Raw genomic sequence first — 13,317 nt, forward strand, 5'->3', positions numbered from 1 at the left:
CACCCCACTATCAGCAGCGTGAAACACCTCATTAGTAGCTCACAGTTCCGGAAGTGAGAAGGTTGGGTGAGTTAGGCTGCGCTCTGAGAAAATGTCAGCTTTCAAGCTCATTGCTATTGGTGGCAAAATTCAATTCCTTGTGTTTTTTAGACTATGGTCCCGGTTTCCTTACTGGCCGTCGCCAGGGGTCATGCTTAGCTCCTTGTGGCAGCTCTCTGGTTCTTGTTCGAGGCTCCCTCCATCTCACAATCAAGAAACAGCATGTGGAATCCTTCCCACACTTTGAATCTGGCTTCTCCTTCTGCTACTAACCAGAGAAAATTATTTTTAAAGGGCTCACTTGATTAGGTCAGACCTCGCTGGACAATCTTCTAATCTTAAAGACAACTGATTTGGAACTTTAGTTACATTGACAAAATCCCTTCACAGCAGTACCTAGGTTAGTATTTGATCACCGGACGAAGGGAATTGTGTGATCATGTGGGGGATCATTAAGATTCTGCCTACCACAAAATGATTTCCATAGAAGTCAAAATAATGGTCACTTCTGGAAGGGAGGGAATAAGGAAATATAATTGGATAAGAAAATAAGAGGGGCTTCTGAGGTTCTGGAACATCCTAATTTTAACCTGAGTGGAGGAGGGGGACATGGTAGTATATTTTCTTATTTTTTCTTGAATGGTTTACATATGCTTTTTACTCTCTTTTGTATGTATATCTCACAAAAAGAAAAAAATTCAATGCAAGACAAAATGGCTTATGACTATGAATGTGGCATGTACTTGATTCTAGGAGTTTTAGAGCTGGAGTATAAGGCAGGCATGTTCATTTGTGAAAGAGGTGGTCAGGATTGCCCAAGCATTTTTGCTAAACTGGGCAGGCTCTTCTTGCACACCAAGAACATCTGTGGAATGAGAGCTCATCACATGTGCCACCTACCATCTCCGGTATTAGAATTAAATGGGAAAGGGAAAACTGGAATGTGATTAAGAAACTATAGTGTATCAGGAAACAGTGATCCACATTGAAGATGCTTCTGGTTGCTGCCTGGGCAGTCACAGCTCTCAGTTTTGGATCTCAGAAGTGGAGGTTACTAGATCCCAGTGATAAATCAGCACTGCTCTCACAAATGCACAGATATAGTATACTCATGCACACACACACACACACACACAGGAAAGGACTGAGCTGTTCGCAACAGGACACCACTTCTGTGATCAACTGCTTTTTTTCAAGTCCACAGCTGCCTTGCCTCTGAAACTCTCTGGTAGAAGCCATGACCAGATTCACTTATGACCCTTTAAAGGTCTGGTCTGGGTAGGAACTGCCTAACAGAACCTATTTGGTGGGATGCAGACAAGAGATCTTCTAGGTCACTGGCTTTCATCCAAACCTGAGATCCTAAACCCTTTGAATTTGTAAATGGCCAAGGGGACTAACCCACAAGGATTTGTCCTGTGTGGTTTCACATTCCCCCAGATCTATCATGGACTCTGGTGACAGTTCTCATGGACTGGGGGTTCTTGTTAATTTGGGGAGGGCTAGGGTGATCCTTTCTCTCTAATACTTTCCAATAGCCCAGCAAAATGTGTAGGAAGAGAGGGAAGAGAGAAGAAAGTATTTCTGGAGAAACTTCAGAGTAATTGGATCACAGGGACATAATCCCAGATGTATAAGAAGTTTCTTGACTTGGTAACTTGAATTTCCAAACTTTAAATGACTTCAGGGACTAGAATAATCCCAATAGCAGGATGGGATTTAAGTGGCTTTGTATGAGCAATGAATGGTTTCTGTGGATTTTACCAAAACACAGAACAAAGACAAGAAAACATTCACCCATTTCAGGCACTAACTCATCTGGCTGCTGCTTTCTGACCAGATTGGCTATGTCTGGCCTCTGGACTACTCTCAGAGCCCAGAGAAGTAAATTCGAATCAACACATTTGTTGAAAAGGTAAGTGAGCACTTTTAAAACAATATAGAAACTCTTGTGGGCCCAGCTCCATCCCCGGTGGCATACCTGGTGACTAAGTGGCACAGGGGGAGTTTTGAAGGAAATAGAAAAGGATGTCTCCATGGTGCAGCAGTCCAAGAATGAGAAATCCATGAGACCATTTAGTCCCTGGGATGGAATATCTCTGATAATAATCTATTCCAAAGTAAGCGTCGGGAAATGAAGTTCCAGAGAAGAAAAAGAACTTCACGATTCCCGTGCATTGATTGGTTGGCAAATGCCAGTCCTGTTAATACGTGCTCCAGAAGAGTCTGGCAAGTGAGTGAGTGAATGGACAAATAGCCCAGGGCTCCGTAGATCTCGGAAGCGATCTAGAAAAGAGGAGGCAGAGAGCATCTTAAAGTGCTCACAGGCCGGGTGCCATGGTTCACGCCTGTAATCCCAGCACTTTGGAGGCCAGGGTGGCAGGATTGCTTGAGTCCAGGAATTTAAGCCCAGCCTGGGCAACAAAGTGACACCTCGTCTTGACAAAAAATTAAAAATTAGCCAGGTGTGGTGGCACAGGCATGTGGTCCCAGCTACCTGGGAGATTGAGGCAGGAGGATCGCTTGAGCCTGGAGGTTGTGGCTGCAATGAGCTGTATTTGCCCTACTGCACTCCAGCCTAGGTAATGGAGTGAGACTCTGTCTCAAATAATAATAATAATTTTAAAAAGTGCTCACAGAGCAGAATGGTCAGGGATTGGGGATGAGGCGTACCAGTTTTTTCTACCAGTCCTAGGTCTCAAGGGGAAAAAACGTACAAATTGAATATAACATTTCTTGCCAAAATTGAGCAAAGTGAATCATCCACACCTGTAACTTGAAGTAAATGTGTGATGCCTGTCTTAAATATGATGAGGAAAATTAAATCTAATCAGGTGACATTTGAAACCTCTCTATGGGGTGGCCAAATACCACCAAGTAGATTTTGATCAAATTTCCTGCATTTTATTTAAAGCAATATAGAAAACCCTTTGAATTGTCAGAGATGTTCTCCAATTGCTCAGCAAGTCTGGGCTTCCTCACTGGCTGTCTGGGCACTTTAGGCATCAGAGAATCATGGAGCTGGCCCTCTGAGTTTGTGCAAGTGACATAGAGACACCATGGTCAGTTCCAATCAGACCTCCCCTCTGATGGCGTTTGTTCTCCTGGGCCTCTCTGCCCATCCAAAGTTGGAGAAGACATTCTTCATGCTCATCCTGCTGATGTACCTGGTGATCCTGCTGGGCAATGGGGTCCTCATCCTGGTGACCATCCTTGACTCCCGCCTGGACACACCCATGTACTTCTTCCTGGGGAACCTCTCCTTCCTGGACATCTGCTATACAACCTCCTCAGTCCCACTCACCCTTAATAGCTTCCTGACTCCCAGGAAAACCATCTCCTTCTCAGCCTGTGCAGTGCAGATGTTCCTCTCCTTTGCCATGGGAGCCACAGAGTGTGTTCTCCTGAGCGTGATGGCGTTTGATCGCTACGTGGCCATCTGCAACCCCCTTAGGTACTCTGAAGTCATGAGCAAAGCTACTTATGTGCCCATGGCTGCCAGCTCCTGGGTAGCTGGAAGCCTCACTGCCATGGTGCAGACATCCCTTGCAATGAGGCTGCCCTTCTGTGGAGACAACATCATCAACCACTTCACCTGTGAGATTCTGGCTGTCCTGAAGTTGACCTGTGCTGATATCTCTGTCAATGTGATCAGTATGGGAGTGACCAATGTGATCTTCCTGGGGGTCCCGGTTCTGCTCATCACTTTCTCCTATGTCTTCATCATTGCCACCATCCTGAGGATCCCCTCAGCTGAGGGGAGGAGAAAGGCCTTCTCCACCTGCTCTGCCCATCTCACTGTTGTGATCGTCTTCTATGGGACCATCCTCTTCATGTATGGGAAGCCCAAGTCTAAGGACCTGCTGGGAGCAGACAAACAGGACCTTGCAGACAAACTCATTTCCCTTTTCTGTGGGGTGGTGACCCCCATGCTCAACCCCATCATCTACAGCCTGAGGAACAAGGACGTGAAGGGTGCTGTGAGAAGCCTGGTATTTCAGAAACGCTTCCCACAGTGATGGTGGAGGGGTCCTGATGGCTCTGTGCTTTCTGATTGCTCCCACCTGAGAGTCTCAGAGGACAAGGTGAAAGACCAAGTAGATCAAAGGTTACATAGGTAACCTCATTACACAGAATCTCATTACATAGAAGGGCTCTGTAGGAACAGGAAACATTTAATGCATCTCCACCAAAGTATGTTCTTGTTTGTCTAATCTTGTAGTTCTCATTCTCCGTGATAGATACTGAACGAATTGATGTCAAGCAAAAGTAACTCTTCACATTTTTATTGTTGGATGAATGAAAAGCTCTAGTCTGTAGGTCTTTGATTCAATTGCTCCATGGCTTCTTTCTTTGAACATATTTGAACATATTTGGCTGCTGCTTTCTGACCAGATTGGCTATTTTTGGCTTCTGGACTACTCCCAGATCCCAGAGAAGTAATTTGAATCAACACATTTGTTGAAAAGATAAGCGAGCACTTTTAAAAGAATATAGAAACTCTTGTGGGTCCTTACTTTTATGTTACCTTTCAAGCTCTTCCTACTCCATATTAAATAATAGTTTTATTTTTCTCTTCATTGTTTTTTTTTTCTCCTTGTCATATAAATTCTTTAAACTGTTTGCTGAATTTTTCTGTCTCTGTATCTTCATAAATTAACCTGTAGCTTTGTCTCTCTCTCATCCTCACTCAGAGTCCTCACCAGAAAATCATTCATGGTCTTGGAGAAGAGAGGGGAGTAAGGAAGGTGTGGCAAAACTGATGCAAGGGTCAAGGGCACAGGCCTCTTTTCTTTTTCCTTTTGGAAGATATCGTTCATCCCTGGGCTCTGTCCTAGATACCAGTGGCCTCTCATGAGCCATCAGAGTAATGCAAAAACCGAAAAAAGTCCAGGAGGATCAAATAAATTGTATTAACCACCTGACTTGGCTTAACCAAGCATGCAGCCAAGTGGCAGCCATCACTTGTTTTTCACTGAAGAATCCCTGAAGCCACATAGTAGTCAGAGGAAGATAGAAACAATGCCCACCAGGGGCATCTAAGAGTCACCCACATGATTGTGAGGAATTCCAAGTCGGCTCCAAATAGTGATCAGTCTAGAAGTCCAGTTAAAAGGATCAGCAGAACAGAAAATTTCTGACATAAACTTTTAACCCCATAGAAACAAACTGACAATTAAAATAAAGATCCTAGCACTTTGGGATGCCAAGGCGGGCAGATCATCTGAGGTCAGGAGTTCGAGACCAGCCTGGTCAACATGGTGAAACCCCTATCTCTACTAAAAATACAAAAATTAGCCGGGCGTGGTGGCGCATGCCTGTGATCTCAGCTACCTGGGAGGCTGAGACAGGAGAATCGCTGGAACCCGGGAGGCAGAGGCTGCAGTGAGCTGAGATCATGCCACTGCACTCCAGCCTGGGTGGCAGAGTGAGACTCCATCTCAAAAACATAAAAAAATAAACAGCCTTGGCTGGGCGCAGTGGCTCACGCCTGTAATCCTAGCACTTTGGGAGGCCGAGGAGGGCAGATCACGAGGTCAGGAGATTGAGACCATCCTGGCTAACACAGTGAAACCTCGTCTCTACTAAAAATACAAAAAATGAGCCAGGCATGGTAGCGGGCGCCTGTGGTCCCAGCTACTCGGGAGGCTGAGGCAGGAGAATGGTGTAAACCTGGGGGGGACGGAGTTTGCAGTGAGCCAAGATTGCCCCACTGCACTCCAGCCTGGGCGACAGTGTGAGACTCCATCTCAAAAAAATAAATAAATAAAATAAATAAATAAATAAATAAACAAACGGCCTTTGCTGGAAATCAGTTAACGTGGGGAGATGGTGAAAATGTTAAAGAAAATTTTCAGTAGTTTTATCAATGGAATTAAAGAGGCTTTTGAATCAATAAAACAAGAGTTGTCTATAAAAAAAAGAGGCTAGGAGAAAAGATATCTGAGCAATAAGAACATTTTCTTGGAAAAAAAAGTTCACAATTATTGAACAAATACAATTCAATAGATAGTATTTAAGACAAATCTTTTTTTTTTAATTTATTTATTATTATTATACTTTAAGTTGTAGGGTACATGTGCATAACGTGCGGGTTTGTTACATATGTATACTTGTGCCTTGTTGGTGTGCTGCACCCATCAACTCGTCATTTACATCAGGTATAACTCCCAATGCAATCCCTCCCCCCTCCCCCCTCCCCCCCCCCATGATAGGCCCCGGTGTGTGATGTTCCCCTTCCTGAGTCCAAGTGATCTCATTGTTCAGTTCCCACCTATGAGTGAGAACATGCGGTGTTTGGTTTTCTGTTCTTGTGATAGTTTGCTAAGAATGATGGTTTCCAGCTGCATCCATGTCCCTACAAAGGACACAAACTCATCCTTTTTTATCGCTGCATAGTATTCCATGGTGTATATGTGCCACATTTTCTTAATCCAATCTGTCACTGATGGACATTTGGGTTGATTCCAAGACTTTGCTATTGTGAATAGTGCCGCAATAAACATACGTGTGCATGTGTCTTTATAGCAGCATAATTTATAATCCTTTGGGTATATACCCAGTAATGGGATGGCTGGGTCACATGGTACATCTAGTTCTAGATCCTTGAGGAATCGCCATACTGTTTTCCATAATGGTTGAACTAGTTTACAATCCCACCAACAGTGTAAAAGTGTTCCTATTTCTCCACATCCTCTCCAGCACCTGTTGTTTCCTGACTTTTTAATGATCGCCATTCTAACTGGTGTGAGATGGTATCTCATTGTGGTTTTGATTTGCATTTCTCTGATGGCCAGTGATGATGAGCATTTTTTCATGTGTCTGTTGGCTGTATGAATGTCTTCTTTTGAGAAATGTCTGTTCATATCCTTTGCCCACTTTTTGATGGGGTTGTTTGTTTTTTTCTTGTAAATTTGTTTGAGTTCTTTGTAGGTTCTGGATATTAGCCCTTTGTCAGATGAGTAGATTGCAAAAATTTTCTCCCATTCTGTAGGTTGCCTGTTCACTCTGATGGTAGTTTCTTTTGCTGTGCAGAAGCTCTTTAGTTTAATGAGATCCCATTTGTCAATTTTGGCTTTTGCTGCTGTTGCTTTTGGTGTTTTAGACATGAAGTCTTTGCCCATGCCTATGTCCTGAATGGTACTACCTAGGTTCTCCTCTAGGGTTTTTATGGTATTAGGTTAAGACAAATCTTAAAAGGAATTTTTAAATTAAAAATAACTTTTTGGCGGGGCCCGGTGGCTCAAGCCTGTAATCCCAGCACTTCGGGAGGCGGAGGCCGGAGGATCACGAGGTCAAGAGATCGAGACCATCCTGGCTAACACAGTGAAACCCCATCTCGGCTAAAAATACAAAAACTTAGCCGGGCGAGGTGGCGGGCGCCTGTAGTCCCAGCTACTCAGGAGTCTGAGGCAGGAGAATGGCATGAACTCGGGAGGCAGAGCTTGCAGTGAGCCGAGATCCCGCCATTGTACTCCAGCCTGGGCAACAGAGCGAGATTTCATCTAAAAAAAAAATTAAAATAAAAAAACAACTTTTTAAAAAGCTTTTATTTTAAGTTCAGGGGTACGTGTGCAGGATGTGCAAGTTTGTTACATAGGCTGCTCTCCTAGACTTAAAGGGGAAAAAAGGACAAGGAGGTTTAAATTCAGAAAAAATTAGAGGCATGGAAGACAGACCAGAGGAACCCATTATGAAATTCATAAGAAGAAAACAGAGCAGATGAAAACAAATAATGTTTAAAACCAAAAAAGAAACATTTCCTCAAACAGATGTTTTAGGTCAAAGATACTTGCACACGCATGATTATAGCAGCACAATTCGCAATTGCAAAATTGTGGAACCAACCCAAATGCCCATCAATCAACGAGTGGATAAAGAAACTGTGATATATATACAATGGAATACTACTCGGCCATAAAAAGGAATGATTTAACGACATTCACAGCTACCTGGATGAGATTGGAGACTATTATTCTAAGTAAAGTAACTGGAAAACCAAACATCGTATGTTCTCACTGATATGTGGGAACTAAGCTATGAGGATGCAGAGGTATAAGAATGATACGATGGACTTTGGGGACTTGGGGGGAAGGGTGGGAGTGGGGTGAGGGATAAAAGACTACTAATAGGGTGCAGTGTCTACTGCTTTGGTGATGGGTGCACCAAAATCTCACAAATCACTAAAGAACTTACTCATATAACCAAACGCCACCTGTACCCCAATAAACTATGGAAAAATTAAAGAAAAAAAGAGAAGTTTTAGGTCTTTTGTTCATAAACGGTTCACCACCAGGTAGGAACTGTGGCAAAATAGATACCTTATCTAGATCCAAGGATATGTTTTGATTTCCATATGTAGCAGGATATTTCTAGACTTTTCCATAGAAGAAAACAGATTACCTAACAAGGAATAAGGATCTGACTGCCACTGGCCTTCTGCTCTGCAGTCCTGTATGTAGAAGTCAGTGGAACAATGTTCACAGAGCTCTGAGGGAAACGGGTTAAGGGTCAGAAGTTCTACACACAGACGACCATTGCACAGGCCTGAAGGTTAAAAAGACATTTGCCATTATGTGAAAACGAAGAAAGTACACACCTCTCTAATTTTGTTTTGAACAAGAAATTTGATTTAAGAAATTCAACAAAGAGTTAAAAATAAATGACTGCAAGAATGAGGGAGACACAGTGTATGTATACAATGCAGTGAAAAATAATGAACCGCAAAGACCCATAAAGTCTAATTAATTCTTGATGCTGAATTGCTGATTCCATTACCCATGGAAAGTTGAAAAAATGGTCAAAAACATGACCCCAAACTTTCAAAGAATGGATGATTTCTGTGTTATCTGTGGTTTTCATAGGATAAAATAATATGGAGACCTTGCCAAATCATTTTCTGCATAACAGCTCCTTGAGGACAGTAATTACATCTGTCCTATTTATTTTTCTACTCTTCATAGCAATTACAGTGCTGGGTACACACTAAATACTCAGTAGGTATTTGCTGAGTATGGAATGAGTATTCTGACACCAAAATTTAATAAAGACAATGCAAAAAAATTGATATAAATGAAAACATTTTTAATGTGTATTAGCTGATGAAAGCCAATGTGTATTAAACAAATAACATACATTACCCACTGGCGTATTCTTAGGAATAGCAACATGGCACAACATTAGAAGAAGTCTTATTTTTAATGTTTTTATAATGGAGAAGTTCAAACCTCTATATGAAAATTAGAAAGAATAGATCATTAACTTCAGGTATTTTTATCCAGATTCAGTAATCACCTCGTGGTATATCTTGTTCAGCCATGCACCTCCTCACTTCTCCTCACTTGCTTGAATTATGTTGAAGCAAATCCCAGATCACGATAGCATTTCTTTTTTTTTTTTTTTTTTTCCGAGATGGAGTCTCACCCTGTTGCCCAGACTGGAGGGCAATGGCGTGATCTCGGCTCACTGCAACCTCCACCTCCCAGGTTCAAACGATTCTCCTGTCTCAGCATCCCAAGTAGCTGGGATTACAGGCGCACACCACCATGCCAAGCTCATTTTTGTATTTTTAGTGGAGACGGGGTTTCAACATGTTGGCCAGGCTGGTCTCAAACTCCTGACCTTGTGATTCGCCCGACTCGGCCTCCCAAAGTGTTGCGATTACAGGCGTGAGCCACCACAGCCAGCAGCATTTCATTTTTAAATAGTTTAGTGTGTATCTATAATAAATGGTAGACACTCTCTTTTTCTCTTTTTTTCAAGATAAGGTCTCACTCAGTCACCCAGGCTGAAGCTTAGTGGCATGACCACAGCTAACTGCAGCCTCAAATTCCTTGGGCTCAGGTGATCCTCCCACCTCAGCCTCCCAAGTGGCTGGGACTACAGGTGTGCACTACCACACCCAGCAAATTTTAAAGTTTTTTTATAGAGACCAGATTTTGCTGTGGTGCCCAGGCTGGTCTCAAACTCCTGGACTTGAATGATCTGCCCACCTCAGCCTCCCACAGTGCTAGGATTACAGGCATGGTCTTTTAAGCAAATTAAATTACCAGCATCACACCTTTTAAATATTATGTTAATATCATACCACCAACTCTTCACTCACTATTCACATTTATCCAAATGTCCTTTTTTTTTTTTTTTTTTTTTTTGTTTTGAGACAGAGTTTCACTCTGGGCAATACCCCAGGTTAAAGTGTAATGACGTGATCTCAGCTCACTGCAACCTCCACCTCCTGGTTCAAGCGATTCTCCTGCCTCAGTCTTCCAAGTGGCTGGAATTACAGGCATGCGCCACCATGCCCAGTTGCTTTTTTTGTATTTTTAGCAGAGGCGGGGTTTCACCATGTTGGCCAGTCTGGTCTCGAACTTTTGACCTCAGGTGATCCACCCGCCATGGCCTCCCAAAGTGCTGGGATTACAGGCGAGAGAGCCTCTGTGCCTGGCCCCAAATGTCTTTTAAATATATTTCTTTTTCAATTTGTTTAACTTAAGATCTTTAAAAGGTCCATTATAATTAGTGGATAAATCTCTTTTAATCTATTTTTCCCTTTAGGTTGCCTTTGTTTCCTTACTGTGTGTGTCTGTGTAAGAAACTGAGTTGTTTGTGCTGGGGAATTCCCCACGGCCTGCATTTTACTGATTGCTTTCCTGTGATATGTGTCTCCTTTTCCTGCATACCAGAGGTTAGATGGAGAAACTTAACAGTTTTTTGTTTTGTTTTGAGACAGAGTCTCACTCTGTGACCCAGGCTGGAGTGCAATGCCACAATCTCAGCTCACTGCAACCTCCACCTGCTGGGTTCAAGTGGTTCTCCTGCCTCAGCCCCCCACGTAGCTGGGATTACAGGTGTGCACCACCACACCTGCTAATTTTTGTGTTTTTAGTAGAGATGGGGTTTCACCATGTTGGCCAGGCTGGTCTCAAACTCCTGGTCTCAAGGGATCCACCCTCCTTCCTCTCAAAGTGCTGGGATTACACGTGTGAGCCACCACACCTGGCCAAATGTTTTCTTTTAGCTGTAGCTAATGACTCATGATTCCTAAGTCCTTTTCACATGCTGCTAATAGTCTTTGATGGCTTCCTTGCTTTCTGGGATAAGAAGATGATTCAGGTTCAACTTTTCTGTTTCCTGTGCCAGCCTGGGAATCAGCGATTTCTCCAAGAGCTCTGGTTCTTTTATTGGAAAATGATGTTTAGATACCATAATCTGAGTGCTAGAGGTGTTCCTTGCTACTGAATTTGTCATCATTTCTAATCCCTTTTCATGGAAAATGTTAGAAAATATAGTTTTGTTCTTTTTTTTTTCTTTAAGGTAAACTATGACAATTTACACTGATACTTCCACCTTATATTCAGGTCTATAGTTTCCAGATAACCTCAATAAATATGCATTTGTAGCTTCTCAATGTATCAAAAATCTTGATACTCAGTGACACTAACATAATTGATCATTTGATGTACTCCACAAATATATACACAAAATAATTTTGGAATAACAATACTAATACTACCTTCATCAATAGGAATACTAAAAAAAAAAAAGAAAAAGCTTAAGATTCTAAAGAACTTTTCCTCTTATTCTTGTTTTTTATTTTTTGTTTTGTTTTATATTCCTTTTCTCCTTAGGGTAGTTCCTGCTAGATATGTACAAATTATTGATTTTTAAAGTTAGTTGGGATAATTCCTCTCTTATAGTTATTTGGTTTATGTATTTCATTTTGCTTTTGAATTTTGCTTTTTGCCATCTTCTAATTATAAAAATGCATGGCTCTAAAGTCAAATCTAGTCGAGTGCGGAAGCTCATGCCAGTAATGGCAGCACTTTGGGAGGCTAGGTGGGAGGACCACTTGAGCCCAGAAGTTCAAAATCAGCCTGGGAAATATAGTGAGACTTTATCTGCATAAAAATTTAAAACTTAAGAAAAAATTCCTCAAGCATGGTGGCACATGCCTGTAGTCCCAGCTACTTGGGAGGCTGAGGTGGTAGGATTGCTTGAGTCCAGGAAGTGGAGGTTGCAGTGAGCCAAGATTGTACCACTGCACTCCAGCCTGGGCAACAGAGTAAAATCCTGTTTCCAAAAAAAAAAAAGAAAGAAAGAAAAGAAAGAAATAAAAAGAAAAAATAATTTTAAAAAATCAAAGTCAAATCTACAAGAGAAGGTATATTTAATGAAATCTAACATTTATCCTTGTCCCCTTTGTCCCGTTACCTTCCTCACTTACAGATAACCACTTCTCAAATTTAGTGGTTTATCTTTCCATGTAAAAAATATAATATATGGATATATTCATATTCTCCCACTTAAAAGATAGCACACAATACACGCTTTCTCCACATTGCCTTCTTCACTCAATGGTAATTCCTAATGATTACTCCATAGTTGTACATAGAGATGGAGAAGTCACATTTGAGTAAGTTTGGGGAATGTAATTACTACAATATATTATTCACCAACTCACTTTCTCTGCCCCAGCCCTTTTCACTTCAGTAGATTTGCTCCAGACTTCTAACATTAATAAATTGTGAATAGGTCCAAGATTTTATGAGAGGCAATATCAGAATAATTACGTTAGAAGTTAAGTTTGGATGCTGAGCCTGGCTCTTCCTCAAATGCCCTGCATTGTCCAGGGCAAGACCCTTCCTCCCTGACTCACAGTCTCCACAATTGTACAGTGATCTCAGATTATTCTCAGCTCTTAAATTATCTGATTCTCATACAATATCAATATTCTCTTCAACCATGGGAGAATCACCAAGCAGCAAGGGGTGGGGCTAAAGGAATTTGAGCCAAGTAATGTCTCGCTGTAAAACTGCAGCACAGACCATGCCTTCCTCCTCAACAGTCTATTTGCACACTGCAAACTTTCCAGCAAGTCTGAGGTGTATCTTTGCCGACACTATGGCCACCACGGTGCTTACTTGGGCACAGACAAAACTGGGTTCTTGATGGTCTCATTATATTTGAAACAGGCAAAAGATGTAACTTCTGTCATCTGAAGTACTCACCCTCAGGGCCTCTGGAGGGAAACCTAGAGTCTTTAGCTGAACCTTTAAGATCTTCCAAAATCTTCATAGACCACTAAATTCCTTCTTACATCCTGTCCTCTAATTATACTACCCCAGACCTTATTATCTACATCAATGACCAACCATACATTTTCAAACACCTTGCCTTTGAGCTGTTTTGAGTTTAGAATGCCCTCTCCTTCTCCATTTATTACCAGTGAAAATGCTACTATTTGGAGATCAGCTTAAATATCACTTTTTCTGAGAAGAC

At 42.0% G+C, this 13,317-nt stretch overlaps 2 protein-coding genes across 2 annotated transcripts in view; one reads left to right on the plus strand and one right to left on the minus strand.

The window, feature by feature from the left end:
• Positions 1-13,317, minus strand: part of LOC144334634 (olfactory receptor 13C7-like) — a 143,846-nt gene that overhangs the window by 84,383 nt on the left and 46,146 nt on the right. The gene's annotated exons all lie outside the window — the stretch shown is intronic.
• On the plus strand, positions 2,979-5,712 carry LOC694778 (olfactory receptor 13C7-like). Its single transcript, XM_077966565.1, has one exon. It carries the CDS (start codon positions 3,099-3,101, stop codon positions 4,056-4,058), a length of 960 nt encoding a protein of 319 aa, XP_077822691.1. The 5' UTR covers positions 2,979-3,098; the 3' UTR covers positions 4,059-5,712.

This window comes from Macaca mulatta, chromosome 15 (genome assembly GCF_049350105.2).
Source record: "Macaca mulatta isolate MMU2019108-1 chromosome 15, T2T-MMU8v2.0, whole genome shotgun sequence".
NCBI classification, from domain to species: Eukaryota; Metazoa; Chordata; class Mammalia; order Primates; family Cercopithecidae; genus Macaca; species Macaca mulatta.